This window comes from Barbus barbus (genome assembly GCF_936440315.1).
Source record: "Barbus barbus genome assembly, chromosome: 46".
Taxonomy (NCBI): domain Eukaryota; kingdom Metazoa; phylum Chordata; class Actinopteri; order Cypriniformes; family Cyprinidae; genus Barbus; species Barbus barbus.
Window position 1 is genome coordinate 18,934,155 of NC_136724.1, and position 27,900 is coordinate 18,962,054.

Consider the following 27,900-nt stretch of genomic DNA (forward strand, 5'->3'; position numbering starts at 1 on the left):
TGGTGCGGTTGCTCATCAACATAACTGTTTTAGTATAAATAGACAATTGCCTTTAACTGACATTTATTTTTGAATTTATGTTTTGAACACATGATTGTTCAAACGGTATGCAAAGCAAGTATTTTCTTGAGACTGACATGGATTCAAAGGTTAGCAAGCAATACTGTTTTATAAGCGTGGCGGTTTGACATAAATATGCACATTATCTGTAGACAAAGCAACAGGTCATTTTTAAATAATAGATTACTTTCTAAGATTAATATAATAGGTATAAGTATTGAAATGTAATCTGGATGCAGAATATTATATATTAGAGCAATCAAATTCAGATTAATTATTTTAAAAAACAATGTCCCTTTGACAATATACCAAATTGATCTGTTTTCAGTCATAGTTAACAAAATACATCCATTTTGTATACATTTTCACTTAAATTTTATCCTAAAACCATGTAATACTGCTTTATATTTTCATATAATTTAGGGATATACAAACATTGCCTTACAAGAAAATACAATATGAATATACAATACATATTCTCCTCAACTTTGTAGACAAAACACTAAAAATATGGTTTTATAAGTCTCTCCAGATACCTCATTAAAGAGGAATCACAAATATGCATGAAACAGTACATTCAAATAACATTTAGGCATCTCGGCGTATGCAGATTTTTTTCTGGATCATTAACAAAGTCACACAAGCAGCAATAGCAGGTGTATATGGTGTCACAATAAACAGACAAGTTTGAGCATTGAAAATTATCTTACGTAAAACAGCTGCAAATTGACGTCAGTGTCCATTTCTACTCATTGCTCGCAAACTCCCCTGCCTCCCAGCGCAGAGCCATGGCACTTTTACGTCGGCCTCCAGTGTAGGGTTCAGAAAACTAGTGAGAGAACAATAAAAGTTATTTCATTTCTATTTTTTCTTTGAAAAAATTTCTACGACCTTTGGGCAACCTAATATATTTAAGTTACAGATCATTGTAATTCCATGTAGTCGATATGACATCCAACTTCTGCTTTGACACTGCATGTATATTGATATATACTTACTCGATGATCACATGACAAAGCTGAACGATCCATTCTGCATGTTTTCATTGGAGATGAAGGAGATGATTTACATTTAATTGGCACGTCATCTGAAATGAATTTGACAACCAAGAATGAACAGATCTTTTCTGATAATGACATGCATTGATGTAGTCATTACTTCAGATCAACGGAATGAAAAATTCTCTCTTGGCATGAAGTACCTGTAAACAATGAGCTGTCTAAAAGGTTTGGAGACATCAGGAAGTGATCTTTCGAATAAACACTGGCTCTTTGACGTCTGAGTTCCTCTTCTCGCTCCTTCACCATCTTAATCTCCTCATCAACTAGAGATATCGAACTCCTGGACCGCAGTTTGAAAAACGGGTTGTTGAGGAACATCTTCTCTTGGGTTTCCTCAGAGGCAGAATTCAAGTTGAACTCAGATGCACTTCGAATGATGAGGTTCGATGTCTCCAAAATGATGACATTAGGGATATCTTCAGGTCTCCAGTCTGCAGATTTGGAGGACACCATCTTTCCATGCCTTGGACTTGGAGGGAAAGGCTCTGGCTCGAGGATGACAACGTTATTGGCGGCCATGTCTTGTTTCTGTGTGCTCTTGGTTGGTGAGGAGGTAATGATGAAAGAAGGCGTCTTGTTACTGAGAGATATACTTCCATCATCATCTTCCTGGTCTTCTAACAGCTTCCTTTTCTCATCGACGTCTTGGCATAGTTTTACAGGGTTCAAGTTGGCAGATCTTGCCCTGATCTGTACACAGTCACTGGAGTATGATTTTGACATTCCCCTCTCACGCCTCAGGTTCTCCTCACGCTCCAAGGTTAGGCGAATCTCCTTCTCAATTGGGGTCTCTGGGTCATCAAACGGTGATCTGTAACTAGAGTCGTCCAGACCTGAATCCTCAGAGCAAGGGCTGAACTGGGTGTGCGCGTAATCCTCTACAAGCGACAAGCTCTCAAGATCCCTCTTTGGCTTTTCGATGTTGCGGACAGGTGTATACATGAAACTGTGACTACCTTGGCAGGTGCCAGATCGAGTTGTTGGTGTGCTTACTTGGTGCGTCAAGTTTTTCGTTTGCTCTTCAATCTCTAGCCACTGTTGGCGAGCAACTTTGAAATCCACATGTTCCGTGCTGACGTTCTCGCTTTTCATTTCCTGAATCACACAATAATCTTTCGGCACCTTTTTGCTGGAATCGGATTTGACGGAATCAAATGAATTGCTCTTGTGGGTTGCTGAGCCCCTTCCAAGCTCCTCATCGTCTTCGGAAATCTTGGACAAGCCGTGGAGCAGTGTGGAAGAATTGTAAGATATCTCTTGCGGTTGGTCAACTGGCTCATTTTCCGGTTGTTCCAGTACTTCTTCTCCCACCGGAATCTCCAGCTCTTCAGTTTCCTTTGAAATGTCCTCAGTATTCTGAACTGTAGCTTTTTGAATAAAGAGTTCTTGTGCACTCAGCTCAAGACTGTCAATGTAGGAATCATCATCTTCCTTATTTATGGAGGAAGAGAAGATGCTCCTCCATTTATCATCGCCTTCGCTGTCTGATGAAACAGCAGCTATTTCGACCTGAAGACACTCTTCTAGCTCGTCTGGGTCATGACAAGACTCTGTGGAGACGTCTGACAGAACTTCCTCTCGGATGTAGTGCTCAAGGATGGTTTCTTCTGGATCTTCACATCCAAAACTTTCTAAGATGGCTTCCTGTGAGTCTATACCCAATTGGTCTAACATATCTCCATCGTCAACCTCATCTGGTTGGGGTGCTATGTTCTCCATTGGTTCCTGTCTTAGTGACTCTTGCCTCTTATGTGTGACATCATTCTCATACACGCTCTCAGCACTTGATGGAGTGTCGGATATGGAAGAGGTAATTGACTCATTGCGATAAAGTTCTTCTTGAGGATCCTCCAAGACAAGTGCCTCTTTCGCACTGCAAACATCTTCCAGATCATCAGCCTTGGTCTCTGTAGGAGGTAAGCCTGATAAAATGTCAGCCACAGCTTTTGTACTAATGGACTCTAAAATGTCAGCATCATAACAGACTTGTTCATCTTTGTTTCCTGTGTCCTTGCTCTCGGGTAACTCAGTCTCCAGGACTTCCATTTCACAGTAAATTATGTTTGCCGTGCCGGAGTTTTCACTTGTCTCCATGGTTACAGGCTCAGACAGGAACTTCAGCTCTGTATGTTCTGGATTCTCAGGATGAGAACAACCTGCAATTTCTTCCAGTCTATCCACCTCTTCAGGCTCAGTCGTAGCTCCCTGCAAGAGAAAAAGACGACAAAGAAATTCAAAAGCAGCAAGAGAAATCTCATTTCCCTAATCACTAAAACATTCAAAGCATATCAAAGCTCATTTGCACCCACTCATGTTTAGTAGTTCTTACGTAATGCAAAATTTCTGAGAAAGTTTTTCAGGGCTAGGTTTTCAGTCTTAAGGGGTTACCTGAACTAGAGCTGATGTGGTTTAAAGTAATATTCCTTGCAAGAGGTTTTGAGTTTAAAACCTGCTTGATGGATAACTTTTACAAATAAATTAAAACCACTAAATATTTAGAAATGGTGGCACAATTGATTGCATTTTATGATGAGTAATTTTCCGTTCTTTCATTGTTTAATGAACAATTTGAGGAACAAATGCAATTCTGTTGTTAATTTTAAATAAGAATGCACAAAAATGGGCCACATTGTCATATGAACAACAATGTTAGGTCTCACAAGCCTTACAGTATGTACAGTAGGCCTACAACACGTATTAAATGGTTAATGGAGTCGAAATAACGAAATGAACGAATTGTGGATAGTAAGTATGTGAGATTGATACTGCTCCAACTGATTCATAAGTTTTTCTGTATCAATAAAAAACGAGTCACTTCCTGAGGAATGGGATCTGGCTTCACTAGTTGATTCACTGGTTTTGATTAACCAAAAGATCCGACTTTTATGAATCATTATTTTAGCATGATCTTTTCATATGTCGAGCTTTTTGTGATTCACTAAAAAGAACCGGTTCATGAAGGTCATTCGCTCGAGAATTAGACTTTGATTCACACTGAAATGTAATGGGCATCTTTGGGGCAATATTTAAGGACGCACTTACAAATAACTGGACTGAAAGCAATGAGACCATACCTGCGTCCCAATGTGCATACTATCCACCCTATCTACCCTAAATAGTATTGAAAATTACTAATATCACATAGAATTTAGGATGGGCAGTATGCACATTGGGACACAGGCCTTGAATGAGACACTTTTAGTAGGCCTACCTTCCTTCGCCCGCATCAACGGAAGATATGCGATTCATAGGCCTACGCCATGACCGTTAACAAAACTGTACATTATGAAAATAGTTTGGCTTCTTTTTTATTCAGACGGAACCTGTTCTGAATTAGAACTGATGCAGAATAGCAGTTGTAAGAGGGAAGCACAACAGCCTATTTGCTGTAAAAAAAAAATGATTCTGAGTGAAATAACCTGCTAGATCCATTTTTTTCATTAAAGTAGAAATGAGATCACATAATCACAAATTCTAATGGGAACTAAGATGAAAAAGGTAAGTGAAGCATTCCTAAACATGTCAAGCAACACCTACGTTATAATCTTGAGGCTGAAGTGTTGAAAGGCACCATGTTGTTTTAATTGCACAGCACTTCAAAAACCAGGTTAGTAAAGTGTTAGTTTCATTCTACATAGAAATTCTTACCTTTTTAACTGACTCTGCCAAATCGCACCTTTTTACATCTGTTTAACACATAGCGTGAAAGCTATTTTTAAAGTGTACAAACAGGCATTTGAAATTCACCTTGGCTTTCTTGTGTAAAATATGCAACATTTATGCCCTGTATGAGATTATTCCAGTGTATATTCCCAGTGTATAAAGTGGAAGCAATTGTTTACTATTGCAGTGATTTTTTTTTTTTCGCAAAAGTGGGTTAGTAGGCAGAAATAAGTAGATTAATTATATAATACTGCAGAACTGGCTCTTCTCCTCCTGCATGAAACTTTTGTCCCGCAGTTAATCAGCATAGGCTCTGGATCAGACCAGGAGAGGAAATCCCTTGAGGGCGAAATCCTCTAACTGAATATCCTCATTGACCACAGGTTTTAAAAAAAAATTATTTTCATATTTCTATATATATTGAGAGGGGATATTATGTGAGAATTAACAATCAATCACACATTGCACGTCGTTATTTGTCTTGTCTTGTTGATGCGCCACTGCAGAGCGTTTGATCATGGCAGCGTGGTTTGTTTACATGGATTTTTCTGATCTCATTCGTACCAACTGCCAAGTGCCAAAGTGATGTGTGATCTAACGCTCAAACTCTTTCTGACAGACGAAATCAGCTGCCATGGGGATTAGAAAGGGGATTTTTTTTTCCCTCAGAACATCAAAACCACAATTACACACTTTCATGCTGAAAATAACGTGATATCAGTACAATATGGAAGTTGTGCTGAAATCAAAATGCACAAATTGACAGCACCATTCACAGATTTCATAAGCTGTTTACATCACTTGAAATGGCTTGAAATTCTTTCACCATCTGGCTTTTCCTTGATGCCCCTTTGGTATAATTACCACCACTGCATAAAAGTCTCCACAATCATTCAAAACTCAAGCGGCATGCTAATGCGACCACTAAAAAGAGTCAAAATTATGTGAAATTACCATCCACTTCAGCGCCTGCCCATTTCACCCCAATCAAGCTACACAAAGGCACAAAGCCTCATGAAAATGACAAGCGGTAAAGTGTTGACTACCATGGCAACACCCCCCTACCCGACTCCTCCTCTAGCAGCTCAGCTTGTGAGAAAACTTCAACACGCTCGCACCCTCTCCATCTCAGCATTTGTGTCATGACAATCTGTATTCCATAAATTATTCAGTGACAATAACATTTGCATTGAAGGCAGACGGAGGTACCAGCGTGTCCCAGTACCTACCGTGAGCTTTAGAAACAGGAGCCAGAAGGAGATCATCTCCACCTTGCCAAGAAAATCGTCTCGGTGGAACCCGTAAGCACTCTGGGCTTGAGTAAATATGTTGTGGATGCATGGATAGGAAGTGAACTTGGTCTGATACGGGAGTTATTGGCAGAAATGTCATTGGGAGTTGGTCTGATGTCACTTATGCTGCCATGAGTGGTCACCTCAGGGCATCTTCCTGGTACACTCAACACTCAACTCTGATTGGTCGCTCCATTGTTTTTGCTGACTGATCAATAAGTGGCTTGTCAGTGAGGTCATGTGTCACTTTCTGATGGATTTCCTTAAATGACTTCTTTTAGGAAGTGATGTCATGGGGAATATTACAGTTTGGGGTGGAGCTATCACTAATAGATTCAATTGAGATATACATTTTGAACTGTTTCAGTATCAAAAAGTTGTGTGCATCGTGTGAGCATGGACCATTGAAAAAGAGCATTTTAGGCTCAAGGTTGCTCTATTCAGAATGAAATAATAACCTGCGTGGAGCATCACAGTAACAGGTGCTGGGGGGCCAGAGCGTAGGTGGCCATTCGGACATTTGTGACTGGCACTGAGCCCTTGGATATGTTCTCAGATGAGAAAAAATGTCACTATGCGGCATGAGAGCACTGCAGACTAATATACAAATGTCTCAAATGGAGAATTTGGAGAGATTTATCAGCTTCAATGGAAAAATAACTTGAATGATAGTTTTTTGTTTTATTTACACATGAATATAAAAAACTGATTACATGTACATGAAAATATTTTGTGAAGCTGCTTGTAAATAGTAAAAAGTGGCTTTAATACAGCAAGAGAATACATATTAATAAATATATGTGAATGAAGTACAAATAATACGAATATGAAAAGGAATATTAAATGTATCTATAATATAAAATTATATATACAGTATGTGTATAAAATCATGCTTATAAAAATATTTAAATAATATAATTTGTTAATTTGTACAAATATTATAACATATATATATGTGTGTGTGTGTGTGTGTGTGTGTGAGAGAGTGTGTGTGTGAGAGTGTGTATGTATATATATATATATATATATATATATATATGAGACATTTAGATGTCATAGAATGTGTTCTAAATAAATACAGTTGTAAATAAAAAACTGAAATATATTTTATAATCTGTATACAAATTATATCTATTGTAATTTACTAATAGATTATTTTATGCACATTATATAAATATATATATATATATATAAATGTGAAATTTAGTGAATTTTCAGTTGTAAATGTGGATTCAATTTATAAAGGAACATACCTGATTTTAAGTTGTATTATAAGCCATTATGAATATTAGATTTTATGAATGCATTTATGCATACAGGCTTAGAAAATGTACATTTTTGCTGACATATTAATAGTTCATGTGGCAGCTCTCTGCTCTTCTCTGCATTAATGGGAGTGTGAAGTGGAGCAGGAGACATTCTCATCTGTAATCATTTCCAAAGAGGATCCATCCCTGTCTCACATTTACCCCAGGCACACACACTCACACACACATGCCTCCTCTCACCCACACAGACACTTTAATTCACTCTAAAACACACACTCACACACCCACACACACATTCAGCTGAGAAGCCCAGTGCTGATGTTGTCTGACAACATCTCAGATCTCGTATTCCACGTTTTCTGAAGTGTTTGAGGTTTGTACAAGCAGCCTGGGATTAATTAAACTTTCACAGCTTCCGTTTCTCAGGTTGTTCCACAGCAACATTTTCACGCTCAAGAGTCAAATCAGAGAAGACGTTGATGAATACAAGCCCAAAATAATGAGTTTTATTGATATAACTGATCCATAATTATTAAAAATCCATGACATGTCAGCTTATAAAAAATTGAACAATACGCATACCAAATATCAATGCAAGTACTTTTTCAAACTTATTTCTCACATTTATAATGCAACAATATTAAGTCTGATATAAAATACAGTAGAAAGAGCAAACAAAAATCTAAATCTCTAAAAAAATACAGACTGCTGATAAAAAACCTTATGCAAGCGTACACACTCTCACACACTTGTTTGCACAAAATCAAGTCTCTTCAGACCATATCAGCACAAATCCAGTGCGTTTAGCATCTGTTTGTAATAGCATCTCAATAATATTACATTCTCTACAGCACCACAGAAGAAAATATAACAGCAATCCAGCAAAAACTCCATATAAAACCAACAGCATGACACCTAAACAAGCTTATTCACCCCATATTATTTTTCACAAAGTAGAAGTCTGACTATTCATAAAGTTCTCAGTGTCCTACCTTGTTGTGATACCAGCAGAGAAAGGACAGGGTACGTGCTCAGCAATTCTGTCTTGGCTGAAGCTCTGCTTCTCTGTAACCACAGAGACTGTGACTTACTCTGAATGTACCAGAAACAGCCAATAGCTGAGCAGCCTCAGCCGTTCCGACACACGCACACAGTCGCGCAAGGAATATCTTAAAAGCTTTCTGTCAATCAAGCATATTCTTAAGGTTTCATGTAATGGGTTTCTCATCTTTTGAGAATCGGCCATAATACGGTTTATGACTGTCCTCTCAAAACCTGCCCTCTGCACTGAAGCAGAGGCCAAGTCGAAGATCAAGTGACTCAGAAATAATATTGCAGTTGTAAACACTAGTCACTTCTTTTAGACCAATTTTGATGTGAATCATGTCACCAAATACCAGACTGCAAAAAATAATATTACTACTCAATATTTTAGTTGTTTTACAGTAGGGCAGGATAATTTTACATCCAAAACAAAATGTGTAAAAAACTTGTTTATTTAAAAGAATGTAACTTGTTTTCTGAATAAAAGTATATTTAAATGTATTTTTTACTTAATTGTTTTTTTCTTTTTCTAAAAATTGCTAAATTTATTGCTAACAAAAAATTTAATATTCTCTAAAAAAAAAATGGTTATAAAAAGTAAAGTAAATGTAAATTGTTTTAGGGATGATTATATGTTTTTTTGCACTGGAAAATGTGACAACATCACTGATTAAAAATATATAACTACAACATTTTGTGTTTTTTTTTTCAAGTTTGATAAACAAAAGAGTGATATCAGTAGTGTTGGCATATAATTTCTGGTGCAAAAGTAAGTCACCAGATATTTTTTCCTATTTGATTAAAAAAGACAAAAAAGACCAACAAACAGCATAAATTACAGAACAGTGATGAAATGAAGAACATTATGTACAACATGAAATAATGAACAAATGCTGTTTTTGGCACTCAAATATATTTCGTGTCGAGAAGCAGTTTTTTTTTTCCCAGATCAGTCCCTCAGTCCTTTTCATCCTCATCAGGAAATACAAGATGTCGACATTTGAAGAGGTTACATGTATTTTCCTAGCTGAGACAGTTTGATTGGCAGCCCTGTGAAGAGGACAGTGAAAATACTTCAGTTTAACCACACCTAGATATTCTGCATGCACGTGGTTAGTTGGTTTCAAGCCAATCAAAATCCAGTATTATCCAATCAATCAATTAAATCAGTTGATTTGTCTGAGGTCTGTCATTAGAGAAGATGGTGGGATTGCAGTTAATACATTCATCCTGCACTGGCGTGCCAAAATCAGGGGATGACAAAACAGAGAAAACAACGAATATGCAGAACGTTGAGGATTTTAGCATTAATTTTGCGCCTTATGTAATGCAAGCCAAGGATTATTACATAACACTCTCTTTAGCAGATGTTACGAAAGACCTCTTGAGCAGACACAATGTCTTAAAAGCTACCAAGGACAAAGTGCTCAATTATAGCTGATGGACGAGAACGGTGCATTACTCTGGTGAAGAAAAAAAAAGACAAAACTACCCTAAATCACACATTAGCTGTCGGAAACGGCTGAACCTATAATGAAACAAAATAAAGAGTGTGTAAAGAATGAATAAAGATATCTTAGAAAGCTATTATGTTTTATCAGCCATTACACATATTTTCCATGGTAACCATCGCCTCTGCCACAATACCATAGAAATTACTACAATGGGATTTCTTTTCTGAATCTTTTATTTTTATTTCTTAACAGTTACCACAGATTTACAGTTTGTTTGTTTTTGTTTTGTTTGTTTTTTGGGCAGAAACTATATGGCTACCATGGTATATTTTTGTGTTATGGTAAATCCCAAGTCTGATAACTGTTTAACAAATCTTGTTGTATTACTTCAAAAACAGTCAATGTGCTAACAAAAAAGTACCACAGCAGCAAGTTAACGTCAAAGCATAAATTTATTAATTTTATTAATCATATAAAAGCAAAACAGTTGTTATAAGACAAGCAGTAAGTTTCATTTCATGCATGTCATGCATTTTTTCGGATGCTTTAAACATATGAAACCCTAACAAAATATGAAGATATAGACCACTAGGTGGAAGTAAAGCAGCAAGAGTTTACTTGAGGAGATGGGTTTCACTTTAGTTCTCCTCTGACAGATATTTTAGTTGATGATAAGTTTTGTCAAGCATTTTTAGAGGTCTGGCTGTCAGTAATGTTTCTTTGCTTTCTTAAAGTTACAATAAGGTTCGACATCAGTTGAAGTATTAGGTATCACAGACTAATAATGAACATTTCTAAAGCAATTATTAATTGTTTATAGGTGACTCATGTTTAAACATAATACATGAACTAATGTTAATTTATACAACTAAAAATATTACAAATGTATTATATGTAGATATTAGCATTAACCAAGATTAATAAATGGTACATGATACCTGATGCATTAAAGGAATTGTCCACCCAAAAATGAAAATTATGCCATAATGTACTCTCATTTAGCTTCAAACGACTTACTTTCTTCTGTGGAACACTCTATAAAATAACTTTGAGATCCAAACAACACTGGAGCCAACTGGCTTGAATTGTTAAGACGTTTCTCCAAATATCTTCTTTTGAGTAAATAATGGTGAGTAATGGTGATTAAAGTCCCAATCACGCCAAGGATGATAACTATAATGATAACTATAAAGTTAATAATCATTCCAATTTTGTGAGAATAAAGGATTCAAATTGCTTTCAGAAAAAGAGCTTGAGCATTTAAAGCTACATAACAGCAGAATGTTATTTTGGATTGGTGTGGATGCAAATATAGTTACCTTTATATTTATCTTTACTTTCCTGAACGCGCGGCAGAGACTGACATGAAAGAGAAGAAATTGTTAAATAAAGTCATTATTTTCATTTTAAAATAGGTATTCTCGTAGCTTCCACTAAGTTGAACCACTAATGTCACATGGACTTTTTTAACAATGTCCTTACTACCTTTCTGGGCCTCGAACATTTAATTTGCGTTGTGTCTATGCAGGGTCAGAAAGCTCTCGGATTTCATCAAAAATATCAAAATTTGTGTTCCGAAGATGAATGAAGGTATTATGGGTTTGGAATGACATGAGGGTGAGTAATTAATGACAGAATTTTCATTTTTGGGTGAACTATCCCTTTAATGTTAACATATGGAACCCTTGTAAAGGGTTACCAATGACTCAAAGAAATGCAAGGAATTGAGAACAGTTAGAATGGAATTAGAAACCAAATTGTCTTCTCACTCTTCGAATGGTACCTGCATCTGTCGGGTCTTTGGGTTCATTTCCAAGCATCTGTCTTCCAGAGCTGGAGGTTCTGATGGCACCAGGCCTGATCTCAGAGCGGTACACCGTACTGTTGGGTTTGAAGATCTTGCTGCGGTAGCCCAGAGGATGGTACGACAAAGTGGCTTCCTCAGAATCTTCATCATCATCACTAATAACTACCAGTTCAGCCTGGATTCCTTCATCTTCCTCATCTGATTCAACATTCTGATAACCCATGAAGATCATGGTAACAGGTTCACCAGATTCCACCTCGGGAGGGAGGAAGCTCACAAAGTTGACACTAGAGTCGTCCTTTTGATTCAGAGGGGAAAACCGTCCGAATCCCAGCCCGGAGTCTGCTGTTGGAGTTATCCGAAGCTGTTCCTCATACTCTTGTATGGGAGAAGATGCTGGGCTGATCCTGGTTATGCCACTGTATTCGCTATTAGCATATGATCCATTTTGAGCCAGTTGGTTGAAGCCCAAATACTGGTTGGCTTTAGTGGTTGGAATGTAAATGGCTTCTTGTTTGGTAAAGTTCTCATCCTGAAAGTGACGCTGGTTCTTGTTGGGCATCTGAAGGCCATGAAGGCTGATGTAGCCTCTTTCTGTCCTCTGAGGGGTTGTAGGTCGACTGAATGGGCTTGAAAACACTGGTTCGTGGTATTCTACATCTGTTGGTTCTTTCTTCTCTGAGGCTTTCATCAGAAGTTCCTCTACTTCAAGAGGGCTCATCTCATTCATGTCATTCTGGGAGTCCCGTCCATCAGGTGGCAAGGCATAGACAGATTTATGCCCATCATCATAGACTTTGATGCCTTGTTGTTGGAGATCCAGAGGTGCAATGGTGGCTGTGGAAAGGATGTGACTCTCACCAGTGCGGAGATCTTTTTCCACACTGATCTTCATGGTGTATGTAGCTGAAGGAAATAACAGTGTTAGACACAAACCAAAAAAGTAAAAAATATATTTAAATGTATAAAAAATTTATCAATAGTTAAATGTTTTTGAAAGATGTCCCTTACTATGTATTTACCAAGGCTGCATTTATTTGAAAAATACAGTAAAACACTAATATTGTGCATTATTATTATTATTATGATTTACTCAAAAGGTTTTCTATTTTAATACATTTTAAAATGTAATTTATTTCTGTGGTAAAGCTGAATTTTCAGCATCATTAATCCAGTCTCCAGTGTTTCACGATCCTTCAGAAATCATTCTAAAATGCTGATATGGTGCTCAAGAAACATTTCTTATTAATATTGAAAACAGTTTTGCTGCTTAATATTTTTGTGAAAAACATTATGCATTTTTTCATAGTTTTTTTTAAATAGAAAGTTTAAAAGAACATTTGTTAAAAATAAAGTCTTTACTGTCATTTACTTGGTGGAGGAAATATTCTAGTTATTATAATTAATATGCTTAAAAATGATAAAACCACTGTAATGGCTTATTGCATTAATAAAAAAAACATGTCATCTTGCAGTCTGTAGCTAGATACAATATCCTGTTCAGCTGGCGATATTTTGATTATTGGCCCTCTTTCATAATTCTGTGTCATGCTCATAATTACAGTCATGGATAACAACTTATTCATTTTTTTCATTAAAAAATGAAAACAGCATTTACGTACCTTGAATTGCTATAATTACAGAAGTGGACAGTTTGATGACATGTTTGCACTGTCTAAACATCCTGACATATTTGTGAAATATTTCAAGTGCTCATTATATCGGCAAATAGTTGGTGATGTAAACAAAAGCCTTCGTTGTACCTTTTTTCTCCTGTTCGTCATCCGTTTCATGTTTTCCTGGCTTGACACTTCTCCTCCTGGTTTTGGGAGTGTAGGACTTTGGGACATCAGGTATGGCAGTGTAGATGTATTGGACTGACTCTGTAAGAAGCATTGTGTAGGTCTGTTGAGGAAGTGTCATGGGAAACAATGCAGTACAAATAGCAATATAGCAAAAAGAAGAATTTTCTTTACCTGGCCGGATATTTGCGTTTACTTCCTGCAGGGAAATACAGTAGTTTGTGCAGTACCAAAACGGGATTTGATGAAGAGATAAGAGGAACAAAACCAAGTTTCATTCAAATCACACCAGATCACATATCACGCAAACCAATCCTTTCCTCACAGCAGCAACTGGCATCAAACAATTTTATCTTGACGTCAGTTTGAAACCGAGGGGCATCTTCACAGCATGCTGCATTGTAATGATTTCCCTTGTTCCCAACTCAAAAGCTGATCCAATTTAAGTGGCTCGGTGTTGTAATAAGCGGTAAGGAGTCTCCAGGCCTTTTAAAGTGATTACACAAGCAATACCTTTATGATGTCCTCTGGAGTTTTCTCCACCTCCTTCAGTTGTTTCAGAAGAATCTCCTCTTTTGCAGAAATCTCCAGCTCTTTTGTCTCCAGAATCACAATTTCCTTCTCTATTCTGCAAAGATGCAGGCAAATATTTATATGTATTATTTAAATACATATTTATTTATATTTTTGCTGATTGTTCAATTGAGCTAAAGTTATATTTGTATGAAGTAACGCAACACATTTTTTTAACTTAAAAGCCTAGTTCATCCAAAAATGAAAATTCTGTCTTGATTTATTCAACCTCATGTCGATCCAAACCTATATGACTTTATTTACTCTGCAGAAGACAAATGTTTTTGTCCATACAATGAAAGTCCACTGAAGTATCTTCTTCTGTGTTTTACAAAATAAATAAAGTTATACAGGTTTAGAGGTGAACAGGTGAGTAAATACTGACACAATTTAAATTTTGGGGTGAACTATGCCTTTAATTTCATTGTGTGGAGACAATTTAAATTTGACCAAGACCAACATGTTGGAAACTGATTATTATTCATTTATTATTTCATTTCTTAAAATTTTTGTCTAGGAACTGTACAAAAACTTGATTTCAGAACAACACACAAAAAAGATAAAAAAAAAAAAAAAAAAAAGCTTATAACATATAAATGACACCTAATTTACATCTCCAGTCCCTCAATAAGCTTTTTCCCTAAAACATAAAATAAGCTAAACTAAACATTTAAAAAAAAAAAAAAAAATTACAAAAAATATAATAAAAAAGATTCAAACTGATTTCAGATTATTAAAAACCAGTACAGCTTTGGTTTCTTTTCATCTAATACTTAATTATTGTGCATCATGTATAGTCTAATTTAGTACTCTACCAAATTATAATACAGGTATTTGATTGATTTATTGATTGTATGCCATAATAAAAAAAATTAAAAAAATTGACAAAAAGAGTCAACAACTGTAATGTGTAAAAAGTAGACTGCTTTCATGAAAGTCACTCTAATGGCACCTCCTTGTGAAATTTTTCGGGATTGTTCAATCTTTAACATTTTTTATGGCATGTGCAGAGAGCTGATGATACTGAAAATTGAGTTTTAGTTTCAGAGTTTCAGAATGATTACCCTCATTTATGTTTTGTTTGGGGCCATGAACCTATACGTCAAGATAACTTACAGGAGATGACAAGCCTCCTCTGTCCTGTGATTGTGGGGATTCTCATCAGATTGCTTTTTTGCTCTTAATCCATCTGATTTAAACAGCAGCCATCATATTGTGGAGTCTATTTGTCAAGAGAAAGCTCTGTGGAGATTTGAGTCCTTTAAGGCCTTCAAATCGATCTTAACAACTGCTGGACAGCAAACTTCCTTTCCATCTAAATAAAGCTCCACAGGGAGAAACCAGGCAGGGAGTGGGCCTCTCAGCGCTGTATGGAGACTCTCGTTATATGAGAGTGGTTCTAGCTGAAAAAGATTTTTTCCTCGGTTATTTTGTCCTTTTGTTGTATTAGTCATCCTTCCTGCTTCAGGTACGACCTCCTGCGTAATGCTTGTTTTTTTTCCAGACAAAGCTTGTCGTAGGTCAACAGGCTCTCACTGCCAAGGCGGGTTGTGTAAGAATACAGTTTATGTAATACTGTGAGTGAGATCTGTCTGTCTAACCCTTGGCTAACACTGAAAGCCTATCACAGTGGTTAAACAAGAATAATCCACTTGCGTCTCTCAATCAAGAGGAAGCTGTGAACCCTGCACACCATGAGTGATAGAGTTTTTGTTGTTTTTCATTTGTGGAGATGTGAAAATACCTGTCGATATTGCTCTGCAGGAGTTTAGTCTGCTGCTGGTTATCTTCAGTCTGGGCCTTCGCAGATTCCTGCTCCTCTTCGCTCAGGGTGCTCAATCCGTCCATCAGCCATTGTTCCCGTAGAGTTTTTTTCTATTTGTTCAAAGAAGGCCATAGCATCTTGTGTCAGCCAGTTTATTTATTTACATTACAGTGTTGTAAATTAATAATAAATTACACCTTTACACATTGCCTAATAAAATCACAAAATGCAAACACATTCGGCTACAATAATTTAATGACCATATTAAATATGTTAGATATTCATTAGATATATGTCGTAAATATATTAGCTATTTCAGTATTTTCAAACATGCATTCAACTATTCCTTTATTAATCTATTAATATTTATTATTCTATTAATAAAAAAAAAATGTATTATTACTTATTTGAATATATTTGAATAATTCTAATAGTTTTTATTTATTTGATCATTTATTTTTTTTAAATATTTTAATAATTTGTATAATTCTGTGTGTGCATATGCATATGTATATATATTTATAAATAATATATTCGTCACTTATTTTAAATAAGTAATATTATAATATTATATGAACTATATAAAAAAACAAATTCCATATAAAATTATAGAGAACATATGAATGCATTTATTTGTATGTAATTTTTTTAAAATACATTTCTTTATATAATATATCATTTTTATATATTGTATTGTTATATTATGTATCCTATTATATTAATACTAATATACATTTTATTCTACATTATATTTAAATTAGTGCTGTCAAATGATTAATCGCATCCAAATTAAAAGTTTTTGTTTACATAATATATGTGTGTATATTTATTATGTATTTATAAATAACAACACATGCATGTATATATTTAAGAAAAATATGTTATGTGTATATATTAAATATATTTATATAAAATATAAGGATATGAATATATAAATGTATAAACGTGTAAATATTTTCAAAATATATCCTGTATGTGTGTGCATTTATATACACATAATAAATATACACAGTACACATACATATATTATGTAAACAAAAACTTTTACTTTGGATGCGATTAATCGCGATTAATCATTTGACAGCACTAATTTAAATTTATTTATTTATAAATAATATATTTGTAATTTCTTTTCAATAAGTACGATTATACTGTTATTATAAAAATATATATACAAATAAATACATTAAATACAATTGCATGAAATTAATTTTGTGTGTGTGTGTATAATTAAACAATAATAATATAATTATAAAAGTATTATAATTGTTATTCATATCAGTACATACCTTTAGATATTGTAGCTTTAATTTCTCTTCTTCAATGTTTCTTCGTTTCTTTTCTATCTCCTCTTGAATTCTGCTTTTGTCCTGTTGAGAAATCAGAGTCACATTATGTAAAGTAAAAAAGATCCTAAACCTTTTTCATTTCACCTTGACCTCCGTATTCTTTTGTTGTTTATTTTTCTATAAATGGCATGCATGCTAGAGATAATTAATATAGTCTTTTTGAGAGGAAGGCTTTGCAGCATTATTTTTAACTCTCTAATAAACATGACTTCATGAATAAAAGTAACAGCTCAAAGGCTGAGTGTGGACAGAAATAACACATGGACCGATTTCTCCATAGACACTCAGTGTTCTTTAATAGAGTTCATATACTGACAGAAACCAACAAACTTTTAAGCAGATACACATAGATTAATCTTGGATTTGTTGTGTGGCCAGTAATGTTTGAGTGGTTCATATCATTAAGGCTACAGAAGTGTTAAGACTACTGTTAAGAGAGTTACTTTTTTCTGATTTTAGTTAAATAACACAATAAAAACTCTCACCGTTTCAAGGTTACCAGACATAATGCAGAATTATCGTGTTATATACTGTACATGTTTCAGACAGGTTTTGTGAGTATCAACTTGACAATAAAGCCAAATAACAATGTATACAGTAATAATATTTCAATTGCCAATATAAAACCTCAATTCCCTATTACACAAAACCAAAAAGAATACAAATCTAGCCTGATACTCACTGTTATAGCCTGCAGTCTCTCTCGCAGCAGGGTTTCTTCCTCCATTATGATCCTGACACAGAAAGAAAGAGAGAGAGGGATAAACAACCTATTCTAGCTAACAACCTACTGTCAATGTCTGTCTAGAAGACTAAGAGCAGGTTGGTAACAAGCTGTGATTGGCACGTGTGGGTTGGCATGAGAGAAGTTTTGGTAGGGGGTGACTTGACGGTGGGCGTTAGAGCTGGAAGAAAGAAAAGAAGTGCTGGTGGGGCTGTTCTCTATGCCTGAAGGATAAATGTGAACATAAAAAATGAAAGATGTACATGGTTTGAAGTGTGTGTGTGTGTGTGTGTGCTGGTTGATGGTGTCCATGATGTGCTAGCTAACCATAACAGTCATAGCTGGCATGTCACTCTTTGACACTTCATGCGTCAGATATATCCACGTGGAGTGCTTTGTCTGGGACAGTGTCTCATGTCAATAAATAATGGATAAAGAGCCTGACATTGCTGCGCTGTTACACAGACAGAACAAGCTGGGTCATTTAGTTTCTACTTAACAGAAGAGGTTGTGTTAAGCGCTGTCATCTCAAATGAGTTTTCATGATGTCATGTATTTTTTTTTTAAATAATAATTTAAAAGTGAAGTGTGTAATTGCTGCACCAAATGATAATAGTGACACCAAATGGAGTTGCGATGATTTTTACATTTCCTGAAAAAATAAAAATAGTAATGTAGTAGTCTGTAGCAGAAGTAGCCGCAATGAATTGTCTGAACAGACTGTCTATGGAGGGACAGAAAGCTCTAAGATTTCATCAAAAATATATCTTAATTTGTGTTCCGAAGATGAACGAAGGTCTTATGGGTTTGGAACGACATGAGGGCGAGTAATTAATGACAGAATTTTTAATTTTTTGGTGAACTATGCATTCATTTAATGCATTTGCAAACACAACTACTGATGGTTTTCAGACAGGTTTCCCTATTGCCAATTATGTCTCTGCACATTAAAAGGGAAAAGAACAAAGTATTGTCACATTAATTTCAGCTTTAAATAATCTTTGGAGCATGAAAAGCATGTGTTGAGTTTATTTATGAAGAGATGAAGCTGAATACAGAGATAAAACATTACAGTGCTCTGTAAATATCTGCTTTGTACATCCAGTGCAGTATTGATGCCATATACCCTTATACTTCATTTCTCGGATGTTTGGACTTGCAGAGCAAATGTTGTTGGGGTAAGAATAGCCCGCTAAAGACAGACCTCACCCCCCTTTGTACAGAAATAAATACATGACCAGCAAGATATACACTCTGCTGTCACAGGTGGACTGCAAGGTTACATGGCATTCCAATTACGACATTTAGTTACGAAACACACGTGAATGACAGAGCTCTCTGGGGCAAAGAACAGAATATGACGTATGAATGTGATCTGCTCCAAAAAAACAAAACAAAAAAAACAACCCAAAAGTGAAAAGTCTTTCCCCCCCATGTTGTCATATTTTGTATTGAAACAGGAAATTTGTGGCAGTTTATTATTATATTTTATTTTTTCATACATTATATGTCCATACATTTTCTATTTTACTTTACATTTCTTAATATAAAACTTAAGTAAAAATAAAATAAAATAAAGTTGACTATCAACTGTTAGGTGTACACTGACATATAGGCTTCAAAGCCAACACATTTGGGCAAAAAGTCACAGATGTACATTTCAAGAGGTCAAATCTTTAGAAAAACAGCAAATTGTAAATATTACAATCAATATTTTTTGGTTTTACCCCTCTTTCTCTGGCTGAAGTGTGATTTGTGCCCTGTCTGACACATAAAGAGTTTGTGTAAAACAGTGGAGAGGCCATTGCAACATGCATGCTAAGTGCTGTCATGTGTGGCCTTTCGTTAAAATGTCAAGCTTGTGTTACGTCCATTTCTTAAACACAAACTGTTCTGAAGACGTGATGTCTTAGATGAGGGTCCATCTGACAGAAAATGTGTACAGGCTGCCCTGAGTGTAATAATGCCTGCTCAGATTGCACCCTTCTGCTCTGGTTAGTGACTGTACAACTAATGCTATCTAACAAACAGATCTACAACAAAGCAAACAAGCACATGTTTTTGTGACCTAATGCCACTAGTGACCTTAACATGTACCTTCAGTCTCTTATTTTCCCTGCAGATTGTCAAGGGAACCAGGAACAAAAATGACATTTCCCCTGATGACACTGGTGTTCGCACTTATAGCGACCCATCATCTCTTTAAATGTCTTACCACTTAACAAGATGCCTTACTAATTTGAGATGCAGCTTAAGTAGTATATGGCAGAGAGAGATGCATTTACACACATTAGTGCATCAGGTTTTGTGAGAATGTGCACTCAGAGATGTCCCTGTCCTCACACACCCTTTTACACTTAAAAAAAAGCATTAGGATTAAGTGGTATATTTAGAATCAAACAAATATTTCTGAATAAAACTAGGATAACCACAGACAGTCACTTAATGCACTAAAAAATATATAGTTTTTTTAAAATAAATATATAAAAGTACATACAATAATTATTTTCTGCTTTCAATAACAAATACATTGGACATGGTACCTGTCACGGTGCACACACGAGGAGTATACAGGAACATGCAGACGAGGAGGTAAACTCAAATAACAGTCTTTAATCAAAACCAAACAAGGCAGGGCAAGACAAGGCAGACACAAACAGGAACACCGTAGAGCAACGAGTAGACCAGACGACACGAAACTGAACAGACAGGAACTTAAATACACAGGCTAATTACACAAACACAGCTGGACAAGAATGAACTAATAATCACATTAAACAAGGACAGGAAACAATCCAAATATGGACACAAGAGGCGGGAACACATGACACACACGACAGAGGACTGACATAACTCCCCTCTCCCGGAAGGCGCGTCCTGCGCTCTGGAGGCCCCTCAGAACAGGATCACAGGACAGGGACCTCCAGAGAGCAACAGACAGAACGGAGGCCATGGCAGGGCTGGGCGCTCTGGAGGCCATGGCGGTGCAGGGAGCTCAGGAGGCCATGGCAGATGGTCCTTCGGTCCCCTCGGCCCAGTCACTCCGGCCGGAACCCTTCTAGCCCCCCCCCTAAAAAATGTTTCCATGGGGCAGCTACGGGCTATCTGAGCCCTCTGTGGGCAAAACAAACAGGACAGAACAGGACAGGACAGCCCTCCGGGACTAGAAAAACAGGACAAAACAGCCAACAGGAACAGGAAGCCCTCCTGAGCTGTTCTCGGAAGCTGAGGCTTCTTCTGGGCATGACAAGGAGTCAGGGGCCCTCCCAGGGTCCCTCAGCAACCGCCTTCACTTCCGTGACAGGAGGGGCAGGCAGCTGGGAATGGCCTCTGTAGCCACCACAAGAGGAGCCGCCTGCCCTCGACGAGTCTCCGTGGACAAGACAAGACTGAGACGACAAGGTGATAAAATGTTCCTGTGTGCACAACAAGACTTAAAAATGGCACTCCTGGCCATGACATGTGGACTGGATCCACAGCACCTGGGAACGGCTCTCCTGGCTGTGATTAGGGAACTGGATCCATGGCGGCGGCCGGCGGGCTTGAGTCAGCGCTTACTGTTGTGGTCTGGTTTTCTGTCACGGTGCACACACGAGGAGGATACAAGACGAGGAGGTAAACTCAAATAACAGTCTTTAATCAAATACAAACAAGGCAGGGCAAGACAGGGCAAGGCTGACACAGACAGGAACACCAGGGAGTAACGAGTAGACCAGATGACACGAAACTGAACAGGTAGGAACTTAAATATACAGGCTAATTACACAAAGACAGCTGGACAAGAATTAACTAATAATCACATTAAACAAGGACAGGAAACAAATCAAATATGGACACAAGAGGTGGGAACACATGACACACACGACAGAGGACTGACAGTACCATGGTAATACTGTGTTTTACTGGACAAAATCAAAGACAAGAACTACCAATTAAAAGTTTTATACAGTACTCATTTAACATCATTTTTCTACAACTATTTTCCACTATTACTATTTTCTACTATTTTCCAGTAATCAAAGCTGCAAACAACAAATGTATGATGTATGGATTTATATTACATATCATTGTATATGATGCAATTTATGCATATATTTATAATTATTAATATTATCCCCAAAGGTATTAAAACAGGAAATTTGAGGAGAGACATATTGACATATTTATATTTATTTATTGACAATTTTACATTTTATTTTGTAAAGTAATTAAGTAATTAAAGCTATAAAACAACAAATGAATGTATGGGAATTAGAAATAAAATGAAACTAAAAAGAAATAAAAAATAATTATATTATGGATATTTTTTCTAACAAAAAGTCAACTTTTAAGAGTACACTAATAGATGCCACCAAAGCTAACAGATATGGGCTAAACAAATTTAAAATTAAATTCAATTAAAAAAATTTTTTTTCGAAAAGTTGTGAAATTTTGTAATATATAATTAAAGAATTCATAAGCATTTAGATCATTAAGATTGTTGGAAATGCATGACATTTTGACTTGTTGTGTACTTTGCACCATTAAACAAACAAACAAAACAGTATATTAATGTTCATTATTTAGTATTTCTATCTGATACTGTCACTCTTCTATCCATAGTTCCACCACACTATAGAAATAGCACTACAACAAATTTCCAATGAGAGCAAGTAGTGACACAAGAGAATTATCCATTATAGTAAAAAAAAAAAAAAAAAGCAATCTACAACTGATGAGAGCTTTAGTTTCATTCACAGTACAATAATGAGCTCACAGTCACAGTTAGTTGTACTGTGGTTATATACAGGGTAGGTCAGGGAACAGCTCCTTGCCTCAGAAGACATTTACCTGCATTTAATCTGACCTCTTTCTCTGTCCTGCTGCTGTCCCTACTCTAAAAATACCACACTGGCCATGAACAATAATAGAGCAAAATACTTTGTGATTTATAATGACTTCAGACTGCTTTGTTTAATTTTTAATTAAATCTACACGCTTTTACACTACTTTAATTTTATAACTGCAGTGTTTAAAAAATGCTCACAGAGAAGAGCTAATTTATGCAGTAAATCTGAATAAATTATGTCTGTGAGTGGGTGGATATTATAAACACATGTGCGTGCACACACACACTCACATACACCCACATGTGCTTCTGCATATAAATGTCTCCCAGTTTAATGTTCCAAAGCACTCCAGATCCACAGACTGGAACTCTAATTCCTGCATCCAGAATTCCGATGCATTATCATTCCTCTCTGCCTCAGTCAGCTCAGATTGCAGCAGCCTGCCAAGGTTCAGTGAGGGAATTAAGACGCCCAGTGTGGCGACAAACAGGAGAAGGTCATGCTGGTTAGTCCTGCCCACATTGGTTTTCACTGCCAGGCCTGAGATGCTGCGCCAGAAAATAACGTCCGTCTCACAACTGGACTGTCAGCACAGGCTGAACACTGGCTGAGTTATGGGCGAACGCTGGCCCTCAACCTTTCCTCATGTTTGAGACCCATCAGCTGTTAAAATATTCATCCCTATCCTCCTCCTCTTATTCCAGACCATGCCAATCACTTTCTTTCTTCCTCTCATCTTCTCTTTCCATCTCTCTGATTGCATGACTCAAGCAGGTACCAAAAAAGTACTGTAGCATGGTATAGTCATAGTATGAGATGGCAAAACTGATATATGTACTCATTATATGATATATATGGAGTTCCCACATTTAGATTTTCTATAATTTTCCCAGATTTTCATAATCATAGGGTTAAGATTTTTAACAGTTTTGCTATAGAGATTAGTTTAGCATATATGAAAAATAAAAGAATTACAAAAATGTTGTTTAATTTTAATTCAAATGAGTTTCAGATATGAAATATTTTATGACTTTTCCATTTTAAAAACAATAAAGGAAAAAAAACTTGTGATTTTCAGATATTCATTTTAATGATGTTAATTTTAGAAAGACATTTTACAGAAGATCTGTTCAATTAAATTCATATAAATATATTAATTCATGACCTTTTAACATACAAAATTGCATTCACTATAGATAACTGTTATATAATAAAAAAAACTATTAATATTATTCATTTTCATTACTTTTAATTTCATTACTTTTAAATTCATGGAAACTAATATCTTTTTTAAAAAAATCTGAAATGCTATAGTGGATATAATTTGGATCGATGATTATTAATTTTCATTAATTTTCTTTTTTTTTAAGTTCCCTAAAGAAATGTCTTGACTTACCATATTACTAATTTTGACAACTTTTGCTTTTTAAAATTGCATAATGTTACTGGGTTTTAAATGACCATGGGATCTCTGTATATGATAAGAAATTAATTTATTGAATTCATGTATTTACATGAATATAGTAATCATTACATATACTGTAAATCCATGATATTCATTGTACCACTACCATATCTAAAAACCAGGGTAAATCCATAGTATTTTATAACTATGGAATTACCATAAAATATAATATGACAAAACTATGACAATGGCTGTTGATATTAAATACAGTAATTTATATACTTCATGGCATCACAGTATCATGTAAATGTCAGGGTATATGAATGTAGTAAACAAGTAATACATGGTATATATCAGAGTACCACATATTACCATCAGTGAACCATAGTACCGACACAGACACGTCTGAAAAATCTGAAACGCAATAACTAAAAAATGTCCTAATCCTGCTGTAATCACTGCAAACAGCCTCTTAGCCACAGACAGACGGACAGATCAGAGATCAAAGGTTTCACGGTGCATGATAATACGGATCAAACATCCCATCCTAGCTCCCCGACCTCCCTCACCGCCTCATGTCTGACAGAGATTTCAGTCTAGAGACAGACAGCTAGTAATCTCCAGTCTCTAATCTAATTTCTAATGGTTTAACAGTCAAATCCCTGGGGTCTGAAGCCCACAGTGTGTGGAAAACAGGATTCATCTGCCCACTTACTGTTTTAAAGCAAGTACTGATACTTAAAGGTATTATATTTGAGGAACTATTGAGATAAACCCGCAGATATGCATTAGTTTTCAATAATTCAATAGTCTAATACCAATTATTCCGCTTACACCACAAGCACATGTGTGATTACCTCAAGCCATCAAACAAGATTTCAACCCTAAAACTCTAAAATTTGTGTATAGAACTACTTCCTTACAGCTTACACCACCAGTTTTGCTTATGAACAGCCCAAACTGCTGTTAATATTTCAAAACTTTGTTACAATTCAAAAAGAATGTGGCAAAATGAAATGCAATTTAATGCAGTCAACAAACCTGAAATTAAATCAAAGAAGTATAACACAGCTCTCTGGAATACTTGATTCTGATTGGAAAATTGCAATCTTCTGCTGCCAAATATTTTGTATAATGACCGTTACACATTAATATCGACTGGTCCAGGTAACTTATTTTTTCTCAAAAATCTTGGAAAAAGTAATTTTTTTAAATAAAATAGATTTGTTTAATGTCAAAGTCATTTACTTTTTACTAACATGTATTTAAAAAAATAATAATAATAATTTCATGACATTACAAATTTCGAAAAACATCTATTGGCTAGAGACATTTATGGCTTTAAGAGATGAATTTTACCTTTCAGCTTAAAAAATATTCACTAGATATTTCTGATATAAATTAGCACTGATTTCAGTACTTTTTCATGAATTTTAGTGAAGTGAAATTGTATTTATTTATTTATTTTATGAAAATGTCTTTAAAAGTAATCGTAATGTCTATAGTGGATATAATTTTATTATTTTTTATGATTATTATTAATTTTCATGATTTTTTATTTTAATAGGTTTTACATGAAATTGTTGTTTTTGTATTGTTTAAAACTATTTTTTTCCCAAGGTATTAAAAGTCAATACTTTTAAATAATTTAAAGTATGAATTCATATGTACACCATTTAAAAATTACTCAGATCAGATTGATGGAAATTAGTAACATAAATATAAAAAAAAAAAAATTGGAGTGAACATAGCCACACTTTCTGTCATATTACACTGGTCTCTTTATTTTTACATAAAATATTTTCAACTCAAATATGTATTTTATATTTATCATAATAATTTGGTAACTAGCCCCATGAGAAAGATAAAGCACAATCAACCAGTCATTATGAAAATAACCCACTCCGCTTTATGTTTGGGTCCTGATCACCCTGTGAGTATTTTTATTTTTTATTTTATTTTTTATGTAATGACCAGTTGACTAAACATTATAATCACTCAAACACTTTCAGAAACCCATCAGAATCAAATTCAAGAATGTATAAAATGAGATACACGAGTATCAATCGTGTATAGAAGCAGTGTGCTAGAATAATCACATGCAGTCTGATTCATATATGTGGGCGGAAGACAGAAGCACAGCCTCTCTCTCCCCTCTTGTGATTTTCCGTGTCTGTACCGTTCGCAGGTACGAGCCTTTACAAGACTTCCTGTCACTCGGTGCGGTCAGCTGAAAGAGAGGGGGTGTCCCCGGCGAGGGTGATGCCATCACAATGACGCAATAAGCCTCCTGACACACAACAACAAACTGACCATCTAAAAGTCAGACCCCATTAAATCAGTTGACAAAGGGTTTACGGATCTCCTGTCATCAGGACGGCAGGCAAAAAGGCAGCAGGCTTAAAGGAATTAAAAGCTTACGAATCACTGACACATAACAAAACATAGTTACTTTTATTCAAGAAAGTATAACATGATTGAACTAACTGGTTAACCAAGAAGCATAAGTCTTCCAAGTACTGTCAGATTGTTAAGTGACAAGCAGCAAATTACATTTAGATAGATAGCATTGTCCCAATAAGCTGAATGACATCAAACAGATGATATTTAGACACAAACACACAGGGAAGGACACTCACCGGTTGTCTTCTGCTGATGCTTTTAGTTGGGAAGCGCTGACCAGAATTCAGTCCGTTCATTCCAGCTTGGTTGCATGTGTGTGTAACGAGTGTGTGTGTGTCCAAGTGCAGTTACCGTAGGCTGAGGGTTGATCCTGTGTTACCATTCATTGGCAGGCTGCCCCTCTCTCTCTTTTTAACTCTCCGATTCTCTTGCTTTCTGTCATACTATCACTCTCTCTTTCCCCCTCCCTTCTCTTCATCCTCTCTCTCTCTCTCTCTCTGCTCTCAGGCTGTCAGAGCTGGGCTGCTCTACCATGTGTTAGCCCACGTACAACTGCAACACAATGTGCCTACACACACACACACACACACACACATAGATCAGCTGTTGTTTCCCTGAGACGAACATGCTGACACGCAATTTGCTAAATTACTCCTCTCCAAAATTAGTTTAAAAAAAAAAACTGCTCAAAGGGTTCGCAAACACTCTTGGGTTTTATCTAGGGCTCTGTCAAGTGTGTGTGTGTTACAGTGAACAACCCCCTGCTATGATGGTAATATTTTGTCTGTTTCTCTCTATAGCCTTCTCACTTTCATGACACAGTAGTGATATGCAAATAACCAAGTTTCCATTCATGGCAGATGTTCAAACTGGGCACATTTTTTGTGAAGAAAAATCATTGTAAAACATATTTTGCACAGTTTAAACATAATATATTTGTGCATCCTGGAAATTTTGCATTACAAATGTCAATGATAACTATTACATGTGCGAGACGTGTGCTAGAATATTTCTTAGCAATATGACTTACAATATTCATCTTGTGGACAGTTCAAGGGAAAAACGCACATAACGTTATATTTAAGGAGCTGTATCTAGGGACCGAAATATCACAGATCACCATAGCAACCACCAGAACAACTTAGCAACTACATAGAAACACTCAGAACACTTTAGTAACCGGCGAATCGAGGCATATCTGGGAAGCAGGATACCATAAATTATGATTTGAGATATCATTCATTGTAGCACTGAGCTAAAAACAGTCAGAACACCTTAGCAACTGCATAACAACACCATGGCAACCACACAATTATGTTGCTGTGCAGTTGCTAGTGTGTTCCAGTGTGTTGCTTGGAACCACTCAGAACATCCTAGTAACTGCATAGCAATGTGTATAAA

General features: G+C 35.9%; 1 protein-coding gene across 2 annotated transcripts; it reads right to left on the reverse strand.

Moving 5' to 3' along the window:
• Positions 1 to 48: 48 nt before the first annotated feature.
• LOC306864916 (palmdelphin-like) lies at positions 49 to 27,065 on the reverse strand. Of its 2 annotated transcripts, XM_079409207.1 has the most exons (9): positions 26,736 to 27,065; positions 17,821 to 17,872; positions 17,079 to 17,159; positions 15,769 to 15,899; positions 13,965 to 14,079; positions 13,626 to 13,650; positions 13,413 to 13,532; positions 11,626 to 12,555; positions 7,825 to 9,438 (listed from the first exon to the last, which is right to left on the reverse strand). In XM_079409207.1, exons 2-9 carry the CDS (start codon positions 17,863 to 17,865, stop codon positions 9,398 to 9,400), a joined length of 1,488 nt encoding a protein of 495 aa, XP_079265333.1. In that variant the 5' UTR covers positions 17,866 to 17,872; positions 26,736 to 27,065; the 3' UTR covers positions 7,825 to 9,397. The 2 variants fall into 2 exon arrangements, with proteins under 2 accessions (XP_079265332.1, XP_079265333.1); XM_079409206.1 differs by lacking the exons at positions 7,825 to 9,438; positions 11,626 to 12,555; positions 13,413 to 13,532; positions 13,626 to 13,650 and adding exons at positions 49 to 889; positions 1,059 to 1,147; positions 1,262 to 3,326 and having other exon boundaries at positions 26,736 to 26,941.
• Between the last annotated feature and the right edge of the window lie 835 nt (positions 27,066 to 27,900).

Coding starts and splice junctions, on each gene's coding strand:
- LOC306864916 (XM_079409206.1), bottom strand. CDS start 17,865: ATGGAGGAAGAAACCCTGCTGCGAGAGAGACTGCAGGCTATAACA. Junction 17,160..17,820: donor AGAGACTGCAGGCTATAACA/GTGAGTATCAGG, acceptor ATTTCTCAACAG/GACAAAAGCAGAATTCAAGA. Junction 890..1,058: donor CTTTGTCATGTGATCATCGA/GTAAGTATATAT, acceptor TTCTCTCACTAG/TTTTCTGAACCCTACACTGG.